The sequence below is a fragment of the Molothrus aeneus genome, chromosome 1, assembly GCF_037042795.1.
Source record: "Molothrus aeneus isolate 106 chromosome 1, BPBGC_Maene_1.0, whole genome shotgun sequence".
Classification (NCBI taxonomy): domain Eukaryota; kingdom Metazoa; phylum Chordata; class Aves; order Passeriformes; family Icteridae; genus Molothrus; species Molothrus aeneus.
This window is the reverse complement of record NC_089646.1, coordinates 116492235-116518978: the sequence shown is the minus strand read 5'-3', so window position 1 is coordinate 116518978 and position 26744 is coordinate 116492235. Positions and strand designations below refer to the sequence as shown.

Sequence of the window (26744 nt, the reverse complement as noted above, 5' to 3'; positions counted from 1 at the left end):
TTAGTTTGCCTATCACATAATGAATTAAGAGGGAAAGATTTCAAATATACTTAAGCTTAAAAGAGTTTAGATATTGCAATATTTGTAGAAGTGGGATTTTTTAAAATTTTATTTTAAAATCTTTTTTTTCAATTGCTGACCTATGCTGTGCAGTGTGTGTTAATTAAATCTAGTTTTTGCTTGGACTGGACATGCTATGATCATCACCCAGTATTAAGCATACTAAATACAGATTTTCAATTTTAATGCCTTAAAAACCTGCATCCCTGTTGTAATTTTGAATACTGAATATGGTAGTTAATATTTTAAATATCACTTTACATGTTTGTCAATATCTGAAAAATAAATTTATTGCTAAACTGAATCTCTGACTGAATAAAGAAAGCATTCCATGGGTTTTTATTTGTAGTCTGAGTAAAATTTTCTCTCTTTATATTAAAAGATGTCTTTGGGGGGGGATGAAGCAGTATGGGTAATGTGTTAGGCACTCTACTGACATGTAACCTCTTTAATTTGTTAGTGTACAACAAACACTCCTAGTTAGAGTCCCTTAGACAGCCATAGCAATTACAGCGTGAAGCTGATGCTGTTTTCACAGTTGCAGCTGCAGGGAGAGGTGAGGGATGGTAACTCCTGTGTGAATAAAGGAACAGCTGGAGGAGCAGAGTGCTCACAGCAGCCAGTCAGCTTTCCACAGTCAAGGGATGTGAAAGTCAGATGAGGAAATGATTTTGAGACAGCAAGTAATTGAGACTGAGAAGTATGAAAACCTCAAATCTGAGGCACTTTTTGCTTGATAGAAATATTCACTTTCACAGCAGTTCTTAAAAGAGGATGTGGCTTCTTGCCAGGGCCTTGCTCACAGCTCAAGCCTCTGAGGCTAACAGCTTATTTCAAAATCTCTGCACTCAAGACAATGCCAGCATCAATAATCTGCTTTTAGGTCTCTCTATCAGAAAATATGTACAGTAAACTACAAATAGATTAAGTTCTAACTGTAGTTTATATAGGTGTTTTCAGGTACACTGTATTGTCCAAAGTGGAACTACACACTTTTAGAAATAAAACTCTAGGTTTTACTTTCAGAAGTCATATACTAGAAGCTCTCAAATCGGTCCTAATTTAAAAAAATCATCACTTTATTTTAGCTTTGTAGTGCTACTTATTCTTTGAAAATTACATTTACAGACTCTTATGACTATACCAATGATTTTATTTAGAGTACAGAAGTGAAAACCAGGGAAAAATTCGACAGTGTGGGGATACTTAGAGAGGGAAACGTGTTTGTTATTTGTCTTTACTGGAAAATTTGGCTGCTTATTACTAGCTTGCAGAATCCATACTAAAGATGTGGCCTCTCAAAAGGAGGAGTATCAGTTTTAAAGACTAGACAAAGTAACAGATACTTGCTGCATTGTTACTTGAAGCATCCTTAGATGAAGGACAGTTTTGTTACAGAAACAAATGCATAACACCTGGTCATGAATCAACTCCCTCAGATTTCATGAGATGTGAAATGTGGAAATGTCTTGGACATTGGCAGGTGCCTGTGGAGAAGCCTTCCAGCAAGACTGAGGATCAGCAGCCCAGCTAACTTTTGAAATAAAGATGGCTGAACAATTATGGATTACTTTGTAACCTATGCTTATCTAGCCCAGATCATAGGACAGCAATCATTATGCTGCTGTGTGGGTACATTGTGTCTTACAGTATGTAAGTGAGGACTTACTTAAACATGATTTTTATTGAAGATAACTTGTGCAATAATTGTTTTCTTTGCATCTCTGATGTTAAGTGGGAGAGTTTTCCATTAGGCTAGGCACCATACAAACCACACATTTACAACCTAAAGCATTGTCTGTATCTACAGAGAACTGTATCTTATATTAAAAACCCCACAGTCCTGTCTCAGTTCTGAGGTCGTGTTGCCTTCAGTGTCTATGATGACAAAGAACTCTAACATTGCTTTGGTAAATTTTCTTTAATCTCTACAGTGATGACTGAGAATCTTCTGACATCCTCTACTTTTCTCTGCAAGATCCCAGGAGATGGTTTTTTTCTCATTTTGCTGTTTTAACCATGTGGTTTCCTTATATGTGTGAATGCATTGCCATGTTTTTAACTCCTTTCACTCATCCTTTGGACCCTCTAGTGCCCCTTGCTGTAATTCTTTGATTTTTGGTGTTTCAACTTTTTTCAGATTTGTTTGGGGCTTTTTTTGATATGCATTCAAGGTGACCTGATGTACTTATCCAAATGTAATTTTGTTATTACAACTGTTTTTAGTTCACTGTATCACTTTTAGAAAGAAGTTGTGCCTGTTAATTTGCAAGAATTTCCACTTTTTATCTCATCTCTGTTGTAAAGACTACTTTAGAATGTGCTTTTATCTGGGTGAGGATCTCCATTAGCACTCTAGCTAACCCAAAGAGCAGAAAAAATTCATCAACTAAACAGGTTGCGTTTTGCTACTGCAGTTCTTTTGCTGGGAACACTGAACTTCATGTCAGTGCTTCCAGTGCTTGAAGTGGGATTGCCCATCCATTCTATGATGTCTCTCAGCTACCTAGCTGTGCTATGGTATAACATCTCATTTTTTTACACTGTGGATTCTGTTTAAATATGATGCTTTTATCTATATAAAAATTTGGTCTCTCTAATTTCTGACCTCAGCTGCTGTCCAGTGTGGTTGTTTATGCTCTTTACAGTTGTGTAATATATCATCTGATTTCTTGTATTACAATCTATCCATTATTTACTTCTTTATGTTAATTGAAACCCTTAGGAAAAAGAGTGTTAAGGTGTTGGAGGTCCTAAGTGAGATGTAAATTTGGGATGCTCTGTGGAGCTTAACAAATATTTTGACTTGTCAAACTGTTTGCTGACCAAAAGTGTCCAAAGTCCAAGAGTTTGCTGAAGCAAAAAGACTTCTCATGATTCAGTTAGTGTGCTCCTCTGTGCTTTGATTTGGCTTTTTAAATTCAATGTCGAAGTGTTTTCTTGTAACATTTTTGGTCTTCAGAAATATACAGCAAATTGTTATTACTACGTTAGAGTTTCTGTAGGTCTACTGTGGGCAAATGAGAAATACTTTGTGTCTCAGTGGTAGAAACTTTGTATACTGTTTAAGAAATTCTCCAGTGATTTCTTTTGTAAGTTTATCCTATTGCCTAGTTTAGTTGCTTGCAACTATATGAAGAGCTTGCATTTTTATCATTAATGCCAGATGCTAATACAAATAGCAAAACCATGGAAATGCAGACATCTCTTTATAGTTCATCTGTCTGCCTTGGGTCTTATTCAGGTTGGCCTTTCTGGAAGACATTTTAACATATTGTAAAGTGGTCTGCCAAATTAAAAAATTGTGGCAACAGTAATGGTTCAAACATCACTAAATTGCATGGTACCTTGCAGCAGTTCTACTGGTGAAATTACTACACTTGCTGATTCTCCTCAATTCTTCTCTTTTTTTCTTCTTTGTTTCCTTTTATTTTCTAAATGTTCTGTACAAAACTGAAGGCAGTAACTCTTCAATCAGTTTTCTAGCTCTGATTCAATGGAAGTGATATAAAAAAAGTCTTAAAATGGTTAACATATATATTTCTCAGCTCACTTGAGCAGATTTGCATTGAAATAGTGAATCCTCAATAGGCTCTTGATTAATTTGTCTAATACTAGAGTCAAGTGAGCTCTAGAAGGACAACCCTTAAGGTTTACCTGAATGAAACTTTCTCTACACCATTAACTATTGACAGGTGCAGTAGCTGATTGCCAAAGTTACTCGGGAAGTAGAAACAATCAGTTTGAACACAGTATATGTTTTTAAGCCTTTCTGGTTTTCCCACGTTGCCAGGTATTTGTATTTACTTCTTTTACTTTTTCTCAAGGATGTATTATTTTGGGTTTTAAGATTGATACTTGGGTGTAGCAGGATGGACATAAATGCAAAACACTTGGTACATTCCTCTCAGTTCTTTTTTTCCTGAAGAGTTCTGAAACACTGGGAGAATCCTCTCCAAGCTTCCAGAGATGCTACCACTTGATGAAGACACCAAAGCTCTCATGCCCCTTTTGATTCAGTGTGGGCTGAAATCTTGGGCCTGCTCTGTGTTTTCTAATGGATCTTATGTGTATGCAGGAAGTTACTGTGGGCTAAAAGAAATTATTCTCAGTGCTTCAAATATGGAGGAAGGTTGCACTTCACATCTGCAAGGATGTTTGCTTCAATGTACTTTTTGAGCATTTTGTGAAGTGTTTAAATGATAACCTTTTGAGGATAAGGCTTGTTTAAAATGCTAGGTGGAAAACCTAAAGTATCTCTGGTATCAGGGAGACAGGAAGCTGGAGGATGTTTTCTCACATTTTGGCAATTACTCTGAAAATGCACATGAGGATTCCCCATCAGGGGTCATAGCTACTCAGTGCTCAGTCACCAAGGATGTATATCATATTGGGGGATTAAGAAGTTAAATTTTTTTAACAGTTTGAGCTGCAGGTCTGTAGTCAGCTTAATCTAGTTTGAGGTTGCTCTGCAGCTTTCCTCTTTTCAATGCCCCTTCCTGGTACCTGAATTTTTGGCTGTGCAGGTGCAAGGTGAAGCACACAGGGAACTGATAAGCAGGAAGCTGATTTTTTTATTTCCCTCCCTAGACTGGCTCAATGCATGGCTTTATGGAAGGTCATCTGGGGAAGAGGGAGGAGATGACAATGAGTGGGTGGGCATTAGGGGAGGGTGAGGTTAAATCCAGAGTTTTATGTCCGATGATGTAATCATGGAGCCATGGAGTGAACACTGAAAGGTGACTGGTTTGGTTGGCTATGCTGATGTAATAGCTGGATATATAAGGACTTCACTAAAGATAACAAAATTTACTAGCAGGGGAAGGCCTACATGTCAAGATTATTTCTAATTACAGAGTGCATAAAGAGGTGACATTTGAATAATGCTGTCTTTTTGAACTGAAAACCACTTGGCTGATGACCTGTATGAAAAGAAAGGGTTCGTTTTCAGCTGGAATCACTTTGAAACATATAATAAGAATTCCTGTGCTAATTTGTATGTTGAATTCTTCATTGTAGAGAACTTGAGCAATGAAGTTCTGATTTGCCCCAAGCAGTTCTTTCCTGATGAAGATCACAATCCGGTAATCTGTGTGATAGCCTGCAGCAATCTTTTCCCTAACTGCATCTGTGGGTTAGCTCTTTGCATGGAAAAGTTTTTCCACTTTGAAGTGGAACTCATAATGTTACATGTCTTGAAACATGTTGGAAATTAAGTATGCAGATAACTATGTATTGAGTTTGAACATACCGTGGTATGTGTGGTTCAACTTTGTTAGAACTTCAAAGATTAAACCAATTGCAGTTTTCTTCATGTGGAGTTGCACTCTTACTATGCATGTACTTAACCTGATGTAACAAATGCTACCAAGTTGTTTGCTTAAAGACTTTCTTTACACAACATCTAATAGCTAGAGGGAATTGTAACTACTCAGTAGTGGTTTTCTGGTTTAGCAGTTTTATTTCCTGAGGTTTTGTTTGTTAACTGACAATTAATTACTAATGCAACATATCTCACTTTCTCATTCCTCATGCTGGTGTTTTTTAAATTTAAAAATTCCTAAAGAAAGTTCATGTAGTAGTTTGTAACTGCAGCCCTGTTTCTTTCTATAGTAGCTAGAGGACACATAGTGACTAGAAGACACAGACATATCTTTTGAAGCCAGAAGGTTCTACAAGCAGAAATTTCTCTGCAACTGAGGTCTCCTAAAAACATATTTTAGTAACATATGAGATACCTAAAACCTGTTTTGTACTCCATAAGAGTTGCAGATGCATAGCACTCCATGGACAAACACCTAATTAAATTGGCTTAGTATCAGACTTGAAAACACTGATAAGTTTTTGGAATTTTAAGCATTTTGAAGTGTTCTTTCTTTCCATGAGCAGAAACCTGTGAAAAGCAGAGTTGTAGGTGCTTGCATGACAACTGGAGTTTTTCTATTTGAACTCCCTCAAAGCATGAGAAAAATTTAAAGAACTAAACCAACATAGTCTGTTTTCTTTATTTTGTGGCTTAATTAGGACTTGTTGCTAAAACAAATTGATGTGACCCACATTACAGGATAGGAAAATGGAACAAGGAAAAAATACCCTTAAATTAATGCCAGCATGTTATGTACGGCGATGAGGATTTTCAACCTTATGTAATAGAATCTTTTTTAAAGGTCACCACCAGCAAAATTTGCATGTTCTAGGCCCAAGTATTTCTTGTATTTCCTCTCTACATTTACCTTCCCTGAACTCTGCTCCGTCCTAAATGCAACCATCTATTTAATTAACCTAGTAATTATGTAGGACTGTTGGCTACATTAAATCATTCAAATGCAAGATAGGTAGATTGTATAATTTTAGATCTTATTTCCAAATGTTCTGTGGGAGAGAGCTGGTTAATCAAAATAGCAGCTATTAAAAATCCTTAAGTAATTTGTACAGTTAAAATCAGTATTTTGTCTGCTCATTGGTGTTACAGAGATTTTGTTCCTACAGCAGGAGGCAAACTAGAATTTCTTTTTAAGTATGTGATCTTAACCTTGAACCTCTTGGTTTGATGTTTGAGTCAAGGAAGTTTACAAGAGGCATGTTCTACATAGTTTTGACTTTAATTCAATGCTGTGCTTGTGTACACATAAAAACAAAACTAGAGACAATTGACAGAAGTGTTTGGGGAAAATATGGACTTTTCTGTACAAATCTATTTAGATTAGATAAATGTATAACAAAACATTTTTATTCTGTCTTTACACGACTCCTGTTTTTGGATTTTTTCTTCCAGTGCTAATTGTCTAAGCTTGTTATTGTACTATCTTTAAGTTTGTGGAGAAAAGGTTTAAAAGAAAAAGTCCAGAGTATTCAGATAGTGATAGATGCACTAAATATTGATTTAAATATCTTGCTGTTGATAGTATTTATTATTAAAGTTAAGTTGTAAACAATGTTGGTTTTAGTCATTTAAGCTGTGTGCACATGTGTGTGTATTTCTTCCTTGTAATAAATGCTTCTCGAGGAACTACCCAAAAAATAGTCGTCCAAATAATCAAGAACTAAAATAAAAAGCCAAAACATGGCTTGGACAAAATTTGACTAGGTTTTGGAAGTGATCATCTTTCTATCACATTTAGAAAAGAAGCAAGTGCAGATTCAGGATTTTATCTTTTGAATATACATCTCTGTCTTCTTTTCTCCTTCTCTGACTTGATCAGTTATGCTTAGATAAACAAGACTTGAGAAGAAAGTGGTTAACAGCAGCAGCTCTTATGGGGCAAACAGCTGGTCTCTCCAAATCTCACTGAGCAGGGTGGAGCCAGCACTGCAAGTAGAGTCCACTGCTCTGCTGTATTTAGATCAAATGCTTTTGACAAGTCTCTTGAAACTGTGCAACCTCCTAGGACAGAATTTCTCACTAAATTTCTCCTTTTCTTTCATTTGTGACTGTTTTTCTCATAGAGACAAATCCATAGGGTTTTAAAAAAACCACAACCAACCAACAACCCTGAGGCTAGTCATTATTATGATGGGTTTTCTGAGTAGATTTATTTGGTATAAATTTTATTATTTTTGTTGTGTATATCTTTGAAGAATCATGAAATAGAAAGCAATAGGATTTGTTTATTGTCAGAAAAAATGTAACTACTGAAAAATAATAAATAAATGTAAAAAACCCCACCCTGAGGATGACACTTCAGTCAGCCAGATGATAATCTTATTCTTGTTTTGGAATTTTTTTTTCTGAAGAATAAATAATTCTGACTTAGTAACACATAAGCTTGCAGCTAAAAAAACTCTTCTAAATATTGTGATGTTCCCTGTGAGTCAGAAAGCTATCTCTAGGCCTAAAAGTACTTTGAAATATAGCAGCTTGTATTCAGAAATGGACTTGTTGACCATCTCTTTATAAACTGAATATAAAACAGCTAAAAACCTATATGTGTCTCTTGTACTTGAAGCATATTTTCAGATAATAGGATCTCAGATCTGATTTTTGAGAGACTAAAATGGCTTTGATCTTATACCTTTGGGTGTACTTAAAAATGTCTTTTAGACCTACAAAGAAGTTCAAACAGTGTTCCCTAGAGGACAGAACTGAATCTGATCTTTCACATCCTAAGTGAGGAATTCAAGGAGATGTTTCAACAGAATCACTTCATCTCTTGAAGGGAGGAGCTTCCTTTCACTAGGGAAGTTCAGCAGGATGCTTATGATCCTAGAGGCTTTTTACATATTTTGTGATGCATCCCCTTTTTTTTGCCAACTATTTTTCCCCCCTTCAGTTGGCCATTCCCAGCATCTCCACAATCAGCCTGCTTTGTTGTCTAATCCTGAATTTATGACTTTTCTCTTGCTTTCAGTATTTATGTTTTTAGATTGTTTGTATAGTGGGTTATTTTACTGTGAGAAATCTTGTAGGGATTGAAAATTAAGGACATAAAGGTTTATGTTTGGATTGATGATATGTGAAATAAGGAAAAGTTCCTCAAATACTAAGATAAAAATCTGTTAAGTGTCAGCAGGAGAGCCAAAATTGCATTCAGTTAGTGAATTTTTATTTCAAATTTATGTTCTGGTCTTTGTATTTCCTTTGAAGTTAGTTCTTTTTCTGTTCCATCAGTTTCCCCATTCCTAATCAGTAAGTTTCTGATATAGATTATTAAAGTCTTCTGGCAGCCTGCCGAGGTATCTTTATAACTGTATAGTCTAGATTATACAAAGTTCAGATCAGAGATCTAGTTTTTAATGAGAAAATAGTAATTAAAAAAGCTATTTCCTCTCCTCCTAATTTCCCTTTAAGGTTGTAGTGCTGAAGAAAATTTCTTAGAAACTAAAAGGAAGAATCAATTTTAATTTGCAAAGATTTTTTATTGAAAGTGAACCTTTACCTTAAACTTTATATCTTATCTTTAAAGACCCTGCTGCCATGACTGTACAAGAAACAAAAATTTCTGAGTATGGATGTTAGTGAAAATTTAAGGTTGGAATATTTCATAAATGATATAAGTATTTTAGTAAAAATCTCTGTTCCATCTGTAAAGTAAACACAGAGAAAATAGTTACCCTGTCACCCTTTAAAAAATTATATAGTTCATAAAAGCACAGATTTGTCCATTGAAAGTGTATTATTCTACCTGTGATGTAGAGTAACACTAAGTAAAAATTAAAGATGAAAATAATTTTGATTTTGGATTAGCACTTGGAATCATTATGGTGTGGGGACTTCTTGGAATGCAACTGTTCAATATGTGCTTATTGAGTCAATTATAAAATACATATTACAAAAAGTCGGTGTGTGTGTGTGTATACACTCACATGACCTGTCTCTCTGTAGTGAGAGACTGAAAAAAACCCTTGTATTTTAATATAAAGGGGAAAATGGGGGAAAATCAACAGAGAAAGCTCTGAATTTCCTGAGACACTTCAGTCAAAATTCTTGCTACAGACCCAATCCAATAAACCCTTCTGTGTAAAATCAGTTTAAAATCTGCAGATCTGCAGTTTAGATCTGAAGATCTATTAGTGGATGGGGCTTGCAGCAGTTGCTTTATCATTAATCATATTGGACAAGATAATTTGGCAAAAATTTCAAGCAGTAAAATAGGCTGTGCTTGTAAAATAGAGGTTGTTTTTTGTTTTTGCACTGCTACTAGTTCTGCTCTGTTGGTGATAAGATGGTTCTTGTGTACCTTATTTTAGCCTCTTAATTCTCTCCTGTATCTGCTTTTTATCACACTGCATTTTGTTTTTAAAAGCATGTGTTCTAAAGTCTCCCTTTAATCTAGCTGATTGATAGTTTTTACTTCTGAAATGTGATTTTTAGTTGTTTCTTTGAGGGTAGTGTTTTATTGCTTTTTCTTTTAGTGTGTATTTCTAGTTTGTAGTGACTACTTGCTTTTGTGCACCCGTATCTTCAAGTGATAAATCATAATTTCTTCTATATAACTTCCTAATCACCTTTGTGAAAAGGCTTAGCTTGATGATTTGAAGCCTGACATTTTGTGTTCATAATTGACTGTTTTTCCTCTCTAAATTTCTTTGCTTACACTTTGGTAGTGATGTAGAGGTGTAACTAATGCTGCTAGTCTGAATTGTCAATTATGCTTTTGTAAAATTAATTAAAATACATAGGCTGCATAGTTGTAGCACAACTACCTTGAAGATAGTTTTTGAATTTTGGAATGGTTAGATTGGTTGTGGTTATTATTCTTCACCACTAAAATCAGGTGAAGAACAATAACTTTGAATGTTAGGGAAGCAATGTGAATTACTTCAAAAAGAAGCAGCAGTCTCAGCATCTGAACACAGTAGAGATGAGACATTGTAAGAAGTCTCCACTGTTGACTTTGCTGTCTCAATGTCAAATTGCATTCCAAGTAGGTACATATTCAACTTAACCTTTGTCTTTTATAAAACTAACAAAAATGATATTGTGTGGTATTTTGAGCTAACCTTGATCCATCCATCTCTTGGTCCTTTTTCCTTTTGATGAATTTGAAGAGTTTCCCCATTTTAGCTGTAGCTTCCCCTCTCAGGAAGGAAGATGTTTGTCTTTCTTGCAATCAATTAATTTTTAAAGGGCACAAGAATAAAACTCTGGGTACTCAGCCAGAGGTCAACATGTATGTGTTAGTTCAGATTTGGAGTGCGCATTTGAAATTAATTTCTTGATTCTCTCAACTCACTTTCCTGATAAGCCTTGTGCTTGTTGTCCCTGAATGGAATTTGCTCACTTAGGTCTGAGTGAAAGGTACTAAAAGGTGTGCTGAAATCATTATGGGCATTCAGCCAGGTAAGGTCTGGTTCAGAGCAATCCCCCCAAAATACCTATCAGTGGATGGCAAGGTTCCCAGCATCACTTAAATGCTTTTTCAGTGCCCTTATGGTAAGATCTGGTGTCTGCAAATGCAGGTGCAGCTGAAGTGAATTTCCTCTAGGTTGCCTATTCTGATGTGGTTTATATACTATAAAATAAATATCATTGCGTGTAAAATTAATTTGAATTTTTCTTTTTTTTTTGATTTCTCCATGTTCGGTTACTTTCAATCTGTGTAAATTTCTCCATGTTCTGCTCTTAATTGCTTGTGCATCAGGTATGTTACTGAAGTGTACTAGTCAGGAGGTCTTTCTTAAAGCATCTGATCCATTTAATGTATTCAAATGGATAGTAGATACTTTAAAGAGATACTAGTGAGATAAAAAGATACCAGTGTATCTTTTAAAGTTAAAAGATACACTAGTTGTAGAATCAACTGCCTGTAGTTCCTTTTCATCCATATGAGAAGTCTTTTCATCCATATGAAAAGCTCTAGTGCTGTTTCTCAATTTTTCTCCCTTGAACTCTTGGGAATTGCATTTGCTGGATGTTAAAACCACAGGAGATATGTGTGGTTTTTCAAAGTAGTTGTAGCATTCTTCTGTTCACTCTCTCTACCTAGTAGCTGTGTTATTTAAAGAAGCATAGGGATAGGAGTGCAGAGTGGTAGATCCCAAAGCTTTTTTTTATGGTTGTAGTGAGTGAGAAATTAGGTTTTTTTCTGACTTCCACCTAAAAGAAGCTGGCTTTTGTTTGATAAGCAATGGGAAAATAATAGTTTGATAAAATTGAATATGGAAAAAATGTTGAAAAGTGTATTAGTGGGTTTTTGGTTTTTTCTGGTCCTTAAGAAGAGGGTGTATTGGTGATTTAATTTATTTTAGCTTTAAATTGTACAGGCAGTATGCATTTTGTCAGAATTTAAGGGAGGGGTGAGTGAGATAATTTAGTGTTAACCCTTTCTGAAAAGGGTTTGCCAGAACTAAATACAATGTGTTACACTTCTGGTATGAAAATCCCTTGGCAAGAATGCATGAGGTTGGTTTCAAGTAATTCTTTTAGAAGACTCAAAACTACATTGTAGAAAGTAGTTGTCTCTTTTTTTCTTAAAGTAGTTAGCAAGTTTCAAATGAGCAGTCTCTGCAGGATACTCAGAGCCTGGTAGGGGAATGCCAACATGGAGAAAGTTTCTTGGATGAGGGCCAACGTAACAAATGCAAGCAGGCAAGCTTTGTGTCCAGACTTGTGTTTCAGCTTATGTGAATGGATTTAATGTCCTGAGAGATCAGGCACTGTGGCATAAATTGCAGCAGAAGTACTAGAGTACAATGTGCTTGGTTTCATTTGCTGTTGTTTTTGATGTTGGAGGATTAAGGGGAGGGGAAAGGATCAACTACCCAGGATGCTCTGTTAGGAGGAGTAAGTGAATTTCATTGTCGTCAGAACTAGATTGCCATATGAGTTCTGAAAAGCGTTTGGCTCCTGAGGATAACTGCTCTAAAAATAGATTTGGAGGAGAGGTTTCTCTTGGGTCCAGTTTCAGGTTCCAGCTGAGCTGGCTTTAGGAAACCTGTTCGCTCCTGTTGCAAGCAGGAGGATAACAGTGAGGATATTTCTTATTCTGCCTTCAGCATTAATTTTTGGATATACTGACACACTCGCTCTGTTGGTGGAAATCAAGCACTAATGTTATGGCTGACGACACAGGTATAATCCTAACCTTTTTTTTTGTGAGCAAATGGAAAATGTGTACTTGCAAATAGCAGTTATGTCTGATTTTATGATCAGCAAAATAACTGGCTTACTGTTGAATGTTTTCTTGCCAGTTTGCTGTCTAGTGTGTGTTACAGGCTGCCTCTGTTCTCTTTGATTACGTGTTCTCTGGACTAGAGGTATTCCATGAATTTATGGCCGGTGGTTAATTGTAAATAATATTTTGCCTAATAGAGCATAAATTAACATAAGACATACTGTTTTGTCTTCAAATATTTGACTTCTAAGTTATCTTTAGAGAATGTAAAATTGTAAGATGTCTTGAAGGTAAGCTAAAGTAAAAAGTTTTCATACATTTTTAGCTAGATGTGACTTATTGGGGGGGTGAGTGAGGTATAGGATTTTATAGATTTGCTGTTGAGCGGTAGACCGTGCTTTAAGACTTTCTGATGTCTGCATAAAGACATCTGGTGGTGTAAGCACAGGCTTACCAGATATGGCAAGTGACCTACTTCTGGCATGGCTGGCAGCATGTGTAGGGAAAGGGCTTGAGTTGAGAACTGTTTGCAATGAGGTCTGAGCCAGCTTCAGTTCTTGCAGTGTTTTGTTCTGACCCTGCATGTAGCATTATTTGTGCAGATCATAGGTAAATTTTTTTGTTACATAACCTCCATTTATATAAAAGTGTTGCGTGATCAAGCTGTCATGCTTGAGTTGTTATTCAAGAGTTTGGTAGATTATTTTGCTATAAGATAGAAAGCCCCAGAATAAAAATATGCCTTTGTGACTATTGTGAACTACATTCTTATAGCAGAATCTATTTGTGAGGAATTTGCATGAAACAATCTCTTATACTGGAAAAAATATGAATAGTTCTGCTTGATTATTTAAATAAGTTGTATTTTCTTTCATTTCTCTGTTCTTCTGATAAGTAAAGCTTCTTCCTTGGAATGCAAATAGCAGTAAATGGTAGAAAACAGTAAGGCAAATAGTGTGAAATGCAGTAAGATCCTCTTTCCTGTTTGCTCTAGAACCAAGTTGCAATCTGGAATAATTTAAACTGTTTTTAACCTAAGGATTTAATTTTAAATATATGCAAAGCTTTCATTGACTGCCCTGCTACACAGGTGTAGTGAAGCCCTGCTGTTACATACCATAATTGTTTATTTCTCAGTATCAACATTACAGTTCAAGAGTACTGTAAGTAATTTTCATAGAGTTGAGCATATTTCTGAATGCAGACGCTGCTTGTCTGTCCTTCAGGCTACCCCTACATTTCCCACAAGAGAAATGTTACAGTGAGCTGTGTGTATAAACCCTGCACATATGTAATTAGAGGACTGTGCAGTAGCAAATGATATATGCCTGATGTGAGGCTAAGTTACCTCAGTTTCTCTCTGAATATAATTGGGCATTTATGTTTAATATAGAAAAGAAACTAAATAGTTGGTGTTTGATCTTTGAAGGGAGTAGTGTTAATAAAATAATTCTTTTTTTCATTAAAATGCTGAGCTGAATAAGAGTTGGCATGGGTCAGTGGTTTTTATATTGGTCTGAACTTTGTATAAAGCACAATGAATGTAATAAAAGAGTATTTTATTACAGCTGTAAACCTGCTGGCAAGCAGGGTCAGAGAGTACTTATATATAGTTCCTGTTACAAAAACAAGTCAGTCACCCATCTCACTACTTATCTTTCAGATACACCAATTTATTTTAAAAAACAATTGTGTTGATATTTAGCTTCTAAGAGCATTTTTTTGTCTTTTTCTTTGATCAGTGTTGATAAATACATCTAACATTACTTTCAATTAGTATAAAGATAACTCCTTAGCTTATCACAATATTCATGACAAAGCTTCTTGCAATGTTCTTTACATCATGTAAGAAATAGTTTTTCTTGAATTACTGGGCCTGCATGTGGCTGAGAAGGCAAAAGTTGGTTTTTAGAACGGAATGCAGTGGAATAGATGAATGGACTTGAAACTGCAGCCAAGTGCCTGCCACCCTTTCAGTAGTAAAGTCAGGGGGCAGAAGAGCAGACCTTGAGCTTTGGAGAAGGCCACAGGCAGGCATCATTTTGTGTACATATTGATTTACTTTTATATATGTATATGCATATCCCTCTTTCACTAAAGCAATCCTAAAACAACAGACTAAGCAATTTATGTCTTCAGTGGTGATGATGCCCATTTGAAACTTGCTACACATATGCTGGGTCAAAGTCTTTTGCAGTCATTTATTTATAGTTATGTGTATTTTTTATATATGTCTGCTTTCCATATGTGCAGTTTATAAGTGAAACCATGGTTTGTGTTATGTCTTTGTGTCATCCTTTTACTTGTACGTTCCATAGGACTGAAATTCTAGAGTTGTATAGCATGGAGTGAATTTGCTTAGTACTAAGCATCAGGGAGGATGGTTTTAGTTGGCAAAGTGTTCTGAATTTGAAGTCTTACCCTTAATATAGTTCAGGTTTTAGAGTTTTCTTAGGCTATTTGAATTGTCACGTTGGTTCTGTGAGCTATTTTGACTAGTTTTGAAGCTCGATTTAGGAGAAATGCTTCTCTTGCAAAGCTTTTCTGCTGGCCATACTGGCCTCTGGTGGCAGTCTGGGAACTGCCAGGGAACAAATGCAAAGCATCTCAAAAATGTGAAGCTCTGTAAATAGACATCAAAGGGGAGCAAGGCAGAATTTTCAGCTAACTTGTAAGACAAATTAGATCAGGGCTTTTGGTGTTTGGTTGGTTATGAGGCTTTTGCTTAGATAATCATCAAGCTTCTCACAGTAATTCACAGTGAAATGGAGAGCAAATAAAGGTGGTAAAGTTTTAAAAAACCCAACCAACCAAAAAACTTCACAACAACAACAAAACCCACCATTGTTATTGAAATGTTTTGTATTCTGTGTAATCTTTATAATTGTATCTACAATAATAATTTTCTAACTCTCACATCCATTTTTTCTTCTTGTTTTATTTTAACAGAGACTAAGCATGGAGGAGGCAAGAATGGAAAGAAAGAAGGCCTCTCTGGAAGCTCATTTTTCACCTGGTTTATGGTAATTGCTTTGCTGGGAGTTTGGACATCAGTAGCAGTTGTCTGGTTTGAACTTGTAGATTATGAAGAAGTTCTAGGTAAGAGTTCTAAATCTTAAGATTTTTCTAATAATGTTAATATGCATTAAATGAATGCCATTTTATATTTTTAGATAGATGATATGTTTACTGTAGTGTTTGCAAATTATCTACATGATAAGAATAGGCAGCGTAGTTCAAAATGTATGTTTTAATGCTGAGCACTATTATAATGTTAAAATGGGGTTTTCATAAAAGGGTATGAACATCCTGTAGGATGTCTTTGTAACATGTATACTGCAGTTAATTTGAGAGGTCAGCTAAATATGCTTAAATATTTGAATTTAAGCTCTCAGAAACTCACAGCAGTGGTTGAAAGTAGGCAGTTAATGTTAGCTCTGCTCCAATGGACTGTGATGCCTGTAGGGTCAGGACAACTGATCAGTCATCCTCTCATGAGTGAGATGTTGAATGACCTCAGTTTTAAGCTTATAGCAGTGATAATTCTATCTCAATGAGACAATTTTAAGACAGTACTATTAATATAATATTTAAGGTTATAAAGTAATATCTCAAATTTCAAGATGTATGTCCATAGGTACATCTGTTTTCCCTGATGTTGTAGGATTCAACATGCACTTTTGCACCTGGTGGCTTTACAAAATTTACACATCTGTTGGTACATGCTTTTTTTTTTTTTATTTGGACTGATTTTTTCAGAAAAAAAATCTTCTGGTTTGAAACTTAACTGGGTCTAGTGATGCAAATAATGTTTTTTGTATTTTTACCATGCATGCAGCCAAAGCAAAGGATTTCCGTTATAACTTGTCAGAGGTCCTACAAGGTAGGATATTAGAGAAGTAAGCTTGCTTTACAGTGCCTTGGCTGAAAGTTTTGGTTTACTTTATTATGGTTTTAATTTTTTTTTAAGAATTACTCTTCTGCAGTGACATGAAGCTCAGCTATTTCTCGTCTGTCTCATTCTTCATGGTTTTGAAGATGATATAATTCTTATTTCTAGGGAGTTACATTTTTGCACCAGTCTGCTGGTTTATCCATAAACAGATATGGCTCCTTTCTAATGGATTGCTTCCATACAATGGTGATGAACATATTTTTCTATTCTAGACCCAAGTCTAAATTTTTTCTTCCACAAAACTGATTTCTAATTTTCTAAGTACCATATTAAGAACTGAATTTCATTTATTTTGATAGCAAGAAAGTTCTACCTTCATTTAGAGAATGACAAGTGTAGTAAACTGTCAGACTATAAGGACACAAAGTTCTGCAAGCTCTGCAGAGTTTGATCCTGTTAAAAGTTGTGTCTGAATTTTATCAAGCCTATAATTAGATAACTTTCTACTAGTTTGGTGGTCCCAGGATACTTCAAATCTTGGACACCATGCTTCTATGCTGAAAATTCTCTTTTAATAGAAACTGAGTTTTTCTTTTGCATATGCTTAGGGCTGATAGAGCTGCAGTTTCAAAAACAAAAAGTGAGAAAACTGTTTTATTAGTCTAACATGAAAGGATAAACATCTTATTTTGTCTGCATGGAAAGTTATACAATTGTTGGTAGAATTTGTGAATGGTTTTCCTTTGTCTGGGAAGTAGGCTGCTTACTTTCTATAAACTTGGCTCTAAAAACTACATCCCTATATAGCTATCTCTTTCCCATGAATTTAGAATTGCAGGAAGCATGCAATCAGAAAACAAATGACCATTATTTTACAAATCTTTGTTTTATTATTTTCCCTCAAACATGTTGAATGTTTCTTGTGAACTTAAATTTTATTCTGAGCAAAGCATGTTAATGTCAAATATATATTACAGACTTTCTTTAAATCTACTGGCTGCAAAATCAACGCAGGAAAAAGACAAATATGTGTTTGATCTCAAGTGCAGGAAGTACAGAAAGAAATTTGAAATATTTGTAGTATTTCCCAGAAATTTAAAATGTGGTTAAGAATATTACAGCTAGATTGTTAAAAACAGATGGTCACAACCTAGCATTGACAGTCAACTATCACACATTGAAAACTGTGCTGGGCACAAATGGCCAAATCCCTAATTGTCTTTTCTTCCTCTCTTTGCACTTCTAGGAAAGCTTGGGATATATGATGCTGATGGAGATGGAGATTTTGATGTGGAAGATGCTAAAGTATTGCTAGGCAAGTACAAATAAAGGGGGAGCAATGTATATAGTTTAGTTGGCATGTTCATGTTTCGCTTTTTTATTTTTAAGTCAAAACAATATTTCTGGTTTGTTTGTTTGTTTTTTCCTAGTTTGAAAACTTAAATTGATTTCATTGTGATGGGTTTTTTCCTTAATGCAAGTTGTAGGATTGGGTGTGTACCTCACAGCAATTCCTGTTCTTTTTCTTCTAATGTAGCAATGTTAGTGGAAAGCATTTAATCTTACAGAATGTTTTTGAAATTTGGTGGTTGATGCTACTCTATTGAATGTTGAAAGGTGGTTGTGATTATCAATAAATTTATCAGATGCAGGACCAAAGATGCTTCTAGAGTGAAAACACTGTTTATGTTAACATGTTAAGCCAGGTCCATTTTAAAATTACTTTAAACGTGCCTTTGCACTTCTTAGATGACTATTTGTGTAGTGTATTTTTGTATTGTCTTTCCTCTATTCTGAATTCTTCACAAGTCTGTTCATTTTTTTGCCCCTCAGAAACAATACATGACAGTAATTTTTCTTCTCTGGCATTGAAACACTGGGTTTAGGCTTCTGTTCTTTGTAAGTTGTGAGATGTCTTTCTGCTGGCTGTGTATCTTCAAAGGGAAATTTCAATTTCTTGACATGCTTTATGGTATTGTTGTTTACTTACTCTTTTAAAGCACTGCCTTTTTCAGCTTCAGTCAAGCCTTGGATAGATACTTCTTGCATACCTGATGGTAGAAATTTTAGTTAAGTTTACTTTTCTTTATATTTTCTTTAGTTGGTTTGTTCAAATTTAAACCTCTGCTGAGCGCACAAACCTGTAGAATTAAACAAATGAACAAAGCAACGAAGCCCCCAGCATAGTAACTAACACTTGGGCAGAGGACAAAATTGAATGTATCAAACTAGTCAAAGTTAGCAGTAGTTTAGGATGTTATGGTTTGCTATTTCAAATTCATACTCCGTAAAAATCACCTTGTCATAATTTTATTTTCCCTACTTTTATCTGGAGAAATAAACAAGTCTTTGGAAGGATGTGTGTTCATTTGTTTAATCCCTTCACGGTTTATAGAAAACCCATGTAATCAAGTGAATCAGTTTGCAGTGGTGTGAATGTGAGAGTCACTCCAAAGAATCTCCAACACTCTGAATGGCTACAGAGCTACAGATTGGGTGTTAATTATAATTGGTGACTAAGATAATACTTGGGATAATTATAATCCTAATTTTTCTTTGTCTATTACATAGTGTATAGCAACTGGATAGCCTTTTCTTGACAGTGGTATACAGGCAGAAACATTCTGCTGCTTTGTTCCATTTCTGTTTTATGCAGCCTGATATAGCTGGGAGTTCTGCCAGTACATGAAAGTGTTTCTATTCTAAGCTTGTCTTATCATGCATTCAAACCTTGTACTTCAAGTGTGACCTTAAAAGGTCACATATAAAATTTATTTTTATTATTTTTAACAAGTTGCTTAGCAATACAATTTATTTTGATTTAAATTTGAGAATAATTTTTGCAGTATAAAAGAAATGATAAATTTTTAAGTTTTGTGACACTGAAAAAATTATGAATATAAAAAGATATTTCTTCCAATAGCAGGCATGTTATATTATTAACTGAACTTCTCTGTAAGTTACAGTGCTTGTTTACCTTTAAAATTAAATATGAAATAAAAAATGAGCACCACAATGCAGACTGAAATTATTTCATTGATGCAGAAACTGGAAGACTGGATTCCCTCTTGAGGAATTTGTCTTCCAGAATTAAGTCATTGTAGTAAAGGAAACTGAATAGTAAGCCTACTTTCTGAATATTGAGTGCAAAGCTCCTTTTATTTGTGAGGATTTTGTTAGGAAGGCTTATTACTTTCTGGAATTTTTTTCTGGGTCAGAATGCCATAACAGCAAGTGGTTTCTCTGGTACAAAAGGAGTTATTGCAGCTTGGTGTTTAATGATAGGAATTCATATGCTTCTTTCCTCCTCTGTTCTTTAGCTATTACAGCACTCGTATTGTGTATTGAAGTTGTGATATGTACAGTGGTTTAATGTTGTCCACTTCCATAACTTTTAGTTTTCCCTACAAATTTCAAGATTTCATGTTAATTGTAAATATCTTTTAAATTTAAATTAATTTAATTAACATTTTGAGAAATGCTTCTACCAGCATGAGTTTATTTTGTATTTCAAATAATGGTTTTAATAATTTTCTGTACTACTTTGCCATATCTAAATAGAATAATTAAAATTTATTCTTTTATTTCTTGTTTGTATAAGGTATGATAGGATCTTTTTTATTTGTTGGAATCAAAGTGGGTTTCATGATTAGGTTCTCTTGAAGGATTTGTGTAATTTTCAAAAGGAAGTGCGAGAAGTTTGTTCTTCCCCTCTTCCCCTACTCCCCGTGTAAGAGAAGTAAAAAAAAACCAAAAAAACTCCAAACCACCTGCACCCCTCCAGTCAACCAGCCCCAAGTTGGTTGACTTCCCAGTTTTTGTCCACTTCACTCTAATTGTTCTCAGAAGGGTGTTATTCTTAGAGGGAGTGCTACACATCTGACCTTGCTTTACATCAGTACAGTGAAGCAGTGGCTTGAGTGGTATTACCAAAAAAGTGGCATGTATAGGGGTACCGATGTCTGTTGTAATAGTTACTTTGGAGCCAAGGTGTCTCTTGTACTTCTGTCCCTTTTAACAAGCAACAATATCCTTAGAAATTCTCCTTAAATGGTTGCAGTAGTTAGTACAGTTTTGGAACTGCAGCTACAGAAAACAATCCCTTTATTGTTCTTGTGCATTTAGTTCAGAGTAGTCCAGCTATGCAGAAAATGGCAAAACTCCATCCTTGTGTGTCAGCAGTCAAATGGTAATAAGCAGTAAAATTCAAGTAAGAAATCTTCTTTTCCTCTGGTTCACCTACAGAAGAAAAATATGTTTGCAGGCAGTCATGCTGAGATTGCACATTCAAAAAATCTGTAGTGAGATAATAGGTGTTAAAAGAATGCTTTTGCACAGTTCAGCTGTTTAGGATAAGTTTCATGCTCTTTCCTATTTTTCTTGTGTTCTACTGTAGCACTTTCAAATATTAAAGGTTGGCTTGTGCTCGTTTTCATAAGAAGAGATATTTACAGGAGAAGAAAAGTTTTGTCTTGTTAAATGCATGTAGGGAAGTCCTGTGCCCTACTGCTTGTGGTAACTACTTGAATGGACAAAAATTTTGACTCCTTCATTCACTTGGCTTTAAGCTGTCATGTTAAGACTTCTCTTGAGATAAAGTAGCTATATCTTTTGAGTCCCTGCTTTAGTAGGGTATGGTTGCTCTGCTTTGGTCACCATTTTCAGATACTTGTTACGATGGTTTTGTGAGCTTATTAGTTTTTCCTTTGAAAAGCAGTTCTTCTTGATTATGGGGGTGAATGAAGATGAAGAGTATTAATGAGTTGGCAGTTTTTCTGTACTCTTTGTTAGAAACCAAGATAAACATATGAAATTCTATGGTTTTTTTTCTTTAACTCAGGCTGAAGTGTTGCATGAGGGTTTTTTTGGTTTTGTTCTTAGGTTTATTTTGTTAAATTCAAAGGCCATTATCTTCATCTTGGATAATTTTTGCAAAGAATTGTAGAGAAAAGATTTAGGTTTTGTTGATTGTGGGGTGTTTTTTTTTGACAAAGACTGTAAGACATATTCTTCCAATTTCTGTGGTTCCCTTTGGAGTCCTAGTATTTTCAAAAAAAATATGCTGCTGTACTCTGTTTTATAAAAGTAATTGCCCAAAAGTCTTATTCTAGACTTTATGTAATAACAGGGGCATCTGTATGATTCTGTACATGTGTACAAAAATGACTTCTTGAGATCTTTTGGGAGTAGTGTGTTGTTCTTTTTCTTTTGTTGGATTTTTTTTCTGTTTTTTTTCCCCATTTTGTTTTTATATGAGATTCTGACAGACTAGAATGACAGAAGTATTAATTCTGCATTTATAATTTAGATTGTACTTTTAGGACTTTTAGATTCAAGTTTCCATTCTTATATTGAGATTTTGTTCTTCAATAAATATCCTTACTTCAGATTATGTCTTTATATCTTGTATTATCCAAATTTTGAAAACAAATTAGAATAATTGAGTACTGTGCATAAAGTTGTTTATAAAATTTAATTTTTATAGAACTAAGCCATGGAAGAAGTTGGAGAGGGATATTTATAATTGCCTTGATTGCCTCCTGGATTCAATCTGTCATTTTTAAACCTTTGGGCTATCCAGTGAAAAGTTAAAGAGAATGACTGGTCACTCAAGTAGAGGTTCTGGACATCCAGGTGCAAGGATGTGGAATATCATGGACTTGGAAGTTTCTTCAGAATTATCATTGATAATTTCACTATGTGCTGTAAGAAAAACGTGTTGAAATGTGTTAAATGTCTCTGCCATGAACTTCTCTATCTTGAATGTTTCATTAACCTGCATCTAATATTGCTTTGTAATCTGCATGTGCAACACGTTCACTTAATTTTACGTTTCAATAATCTGTCTTCACCTTTAGCTCACCTTTCTGCTTGTCTTTTCAAAACAAATGAAAATTTGTTCTGGTTAGAAGTGGGGGAAATTCCTCCCTCTGCAGCTTTAAAGCGTACCAGTAATTGTGTGTTGTTGTCTGGTCATTTTGTTGTGCTTTTCCTAGAATGGAAAATTTGAAATGTTATTTAGTAACAATTGTAAAACAGTGATTTTAATTTTAAAAACCCAAACAAATGTAGGCAAGACCTCCCCCAAAGCAGGAGGGGGAAAAAGCATTAGCCATGGCTTATTTGCACTTTTCAAATGCCATTTGGATCAGTAGATCTTGTAACATAAAATAGTAACTTCCAATATTAGGGTCTTTAGCAGTGATGAGCTCACTCTTTGCTGTTCTGGCCTTCTCTACCTCAGCTCTTTACCTTGCTTTAGATTTTCTATATAACAAAACTTATACCCTGTATAGGCTACCTACTCATTTTTATCTGGTGTATCCTGTATATCCTCAGGTGTGGAAATAATTCCTGAGGATCATGTGCATCCTATAGAAATCTATCATAGAAAAAATTGGTTGAGAAACATGTTAAAAAAATGCAAAGGAAACAAACTTCAAATCCAGCAATTAGAGTCCTCACTTCTAAGCAAAATCAAAATTCTGCATGGATAAGAATGTTATCCTTAACAGTGTGCCTGTGATGAGTTTGTTTATATACTCTTTGCTTTTAAATGTTATTCTCGGCCATCAGTTGCTAGCTCTCAAAATTGAACATAATGGTTTAAAAAATAAAGAAAACAAATTTAGTGATTTTAAAGTAGTAAAAGATTACTGATAAAAAACTGTCTAAACTGGGGTAGAAAACCTAAATATAAATCGATTTAGTTTTAGGACTAGGAAGAAAGGAAAGCAAAGCTACTGCTTTTTTTTCTCCTTTTTTTTTTTAGTAAAATTCTGGCATAATATTTTGCATGTTTATTGCCCAAATTATAGTCTGTATTGGAAAGAATCAACTTTCTTAACGTCCTTCTATTTCCTAGTTAGCATTCATGTAAAGACTTCTGTCTATGACAAGAGATGTCTTTCACAGATCCTCCTTTTACAGTTTCCTCTTTCCACCTAACTGCTGTCTCTTTTTTCCCCCTTCCCTCTCTCTCTCTTTCCTCTATTCTTGTATAGGCCTGACCAAAGATGGCAGTAATGAAAATATTGATTCCCTTGAGGAAGTCCTTAATATTTTAGCAGAGGAAAGCTCTGATTGGTTTTATGGCTTTCTCTCATTTCTCTATGATGTATTGACTCCTTTTGAAATACTAGAAGAAGAAGAGAGCGAAGCTGCAGATGATGTTGATGGTACGTCACAGAATGAAGGGGTTCAGGGAAAAAAGACTTGTGTTATTCTGGATTTACAGAACCAGTGACTGAAAGACTAATTTGATTGGCTTTCGAAAATGTCCATGAAATCATCAACCTTAATATAGCAAGAATTTATGGCATTGAGGGGAACCTCCCAAATGGACACTCTAAAGATTGAACTAAAGTTAGCCATGCAATGCTGTTTCAGTAGTTGAAAGCCTTTCAATAATTTTTCCATTTTTGTGACAGGATGGCAAGTATTATGCAGGTGTGTAAATATATGTAGAATAAAACGTGTATCTGTGGTTGTGTAGTTGGTTTCTGTATGTGCTTCATTTTGTGCATTTTGTGCACAAAACTTACAAAGCTTAAGTGTAATAATCTCTACTGTTAACACTATAACATTTGTCTTTTTAGCAAACATTAACTGAAGCATTTTGTAATAGCCTTGATGATAAAGTATTCTAGCATGACTGCATTTTGTAAATACATATTTTTATGTTAATCCTTAATATAGTCATGACAATGATAATTCTATTGTGAAATATCATTTTAATAAATAATTTATTTTGTGATTCACTGGTTTCTCAGATAGGTTATTTTTACTTGTTCAAAGAAAAGCACTAATTTATAAGTGCTTGAAAATTCTACAGGAACATTTATTTCTAAGTTGGCTAACATAATGTATTCAGAAGCTACACTGTCATATGGTTTATTCCCACTGATTTGTCTGTTTTCAAACTAAAACTTCAGTCATTTCTTTAATATGACAATCAAATCACAAGGGCTGTTCCAAATTTCTTTTAGTTTATAAGGTGGGCCTTCTGTGAAAGTGGGAAGCTATGATTATGTATTTCTAATGTAATACTGAATATATTAAAGACTAATTGGAAATTAGAATTTTATGTCTTCTATTCCTTGAGAAATTTAAGTATTTAATGTAGTTTTGCACATTTGAATCTTTTTATTGTGAAACTGTTCTATGGCAGTTGTTCCAGAAATACTTTCCATGTATGTGAATTCTGTCTGCTATCATGAAGTTACTGGTATAGAAAGGGCAGTTTATAATTGTGTCCTGCAGTTTGTATCAGGTATCAAAAGCTGAAACTAAGCTGTCCTTTTAAAACATTAATAATGTACTCAAAAAAATTAATATTAAAATTGTATCAAATTGGTTTTTGTAATGCCTGCTTTGCTGAAGTTTGTATTGGTTTCCTATATGAAGATGATACCCAAGTTTAAACACTAGTAGTTGCAGGCTGAAATTTTAACATCTTTTTAAAATAAATAAAATTTCACTTACTTTGGCATGCCATTTTAAAGGCAATTTAATATGCCTGTTTGAAAAAACTTCCTCTAGATCGTGCAATTCAAGGTTCTATATAATCTTTTAAAAGTAATAAAAATGTGCTAGTGTTAAGCAAGTGAAATGTTGTGATGGGCTGATACTGCTACTCAAGTTTTATGAATTAAGTAGAGCCATGAGAGCCTTGGTCACATTTTCTTCCAAATATTTGGGTATTAGGATATAAAAAAGCTAACAAAATATAAATTTGATGGGTTTTGAAACAAGATATATGAAGTGTAAGGCAAAGAAAATAAATTAACAAACCCCTAAACATTATAAAAATAAATGCTAGTAGATCTGGAATATTACTCAGCAAATGTTAGCAAGTGCAAGAAACTTGCAGTGTCTGAGATGTAGGAAATAAGTAAGCTTGGGTTGTTTTGTTTTGTTTGAGAATTTTATTTATCTTAATTTAGAAGAAGATTTCTTCTTAATTAGAAGAAGATTTGAATTAGAAATAAGAGTTTCATCACTGTTTTGGGATAATATTGCCTCTCAATGTGAATTACAAATTTGTCATATAACATTGAATTCTATTGTAGATACTTCAGTAATGGAAATAAATAGCCAAAAAGAGAAGGGAAACATCTGCTATAAGAATTCCATATAATGAAGTTTATACAAAATTTTTAAAAAATGAATTGATAAACTGGGAATATTTCAGGTGCAATTGAGGTGGATTGCTTGAACCACTAGAAGGCTAGAGGCACTGAGGTGATCAGTAAACAGTGTATTAGTTTAATGTGGGCTGCAGATATGAAAGGTGAGCCAACAGTTCTGATTTGATATCATGCAACTTCCTTGTTGGTTTTATTAAGTGTGTAGGCATCTGCTCAAAAACAATTAGGTGGGAATGAAGAATTTGTCATGGGAGAATGGATGAGGGGTGGATGCAAAGACCTAGTGTAAGTAAATATCTTTGTCAGATTCTTCCTTTCTGGAAAACAGTCCTCTCAGAAGTGTTCAGTCTTGCCTGGGGTTGTTCCTGTTGAGTTAACAATTGAACCCTCACCTGCGGTTCTCTCTGGAAGTTTGGAATAGAGGAGTTTGGTTTTCATGTATTCTCTTAATGGTTGTGTTTACAAGCAGAACTTGGCTAGTAAGGACAGTGATAAGATGTAGTTGAATGTTCAGTTATATCAGCATGGCAGGCTTTTTTGGTTTGTTTGTTCATTTGTTTTATAAAGGACATTTAAAAGCAAAAAACATTAAGCTGAGTATGATGTGCAAATAAGCAAAGAAAACTGAACAGTATCCCAATTTGCTTGTGAGTCTGCCCACTTAGTTTGAAATTAGTTGAGGAACTTGAAAACTAGATTTTTAGTTTGATTGTTCGTGACTCTAAAAATACAGTCATTACATTTTTTTTAAGTATTTTTAAAGTGTGGGTTGAAAGCTGTGGCATTTTGACTTCAATTATCTTAGAATAATTGTTTTAGAGAGCAAGGCTGCTGCTTTCTCCTGCAGTTTCTGGTTTGAGAATTTAAAACAGGAGAAAATTAGTAGCAAACAATGTTTTTTTGGAATGTGTGTTTTTTCCAGTGTGTGGAAAATATATTGTTTAAGTGATCAGAACTTGCTGGGTTTTATACCTGGCAAGGAATGAAGCTTTACTGATTTTATATTAAATTGGACATGTGGGTTTTATTAGATACCCTCATATACCTTACAATTAATTTATATTTAGTTTTTGGAATGCCAGAAAT

At 34.6% G+C, this 26744-nt stretch overlaps 1 protein-coding gene across 2 annotated transcripts in view; it reads left to right on the top strand.

The window, feature by feature from the left end:
- ASPH (aspartate beta-hydroxylase) overlaps positions 1-26744 on the top strand; it is a 114041-nt gene that overhangs the window by 1156 nt on the left and 86141 nt on the right. Inside the window, exons 2-5 of one of the 2 annotated variants that reach the window (XM_066563454.1) lie at positions 15564-15713; positions 16453-16497; positions 17756-17824; positions 23514-24874. In XM_066563454.1, coding sequence (XP_066419551.1) covers positions 15564-15713; positions 16453-16497; positions 17756-17824; positions 23514-23755 — 506 coding nt within the window. In that variant the 3' untranslated portion in view covers positions 23756-24874. Of the gene's footprint in view, positions 1-15563; positions 15714-16452; positions 16498-17755; positions 17825-23513; positions 24875-26744 lie in introns of those variants that run through there. The other variant, XM_066563462.1, reaches the window with a different exon arrangement.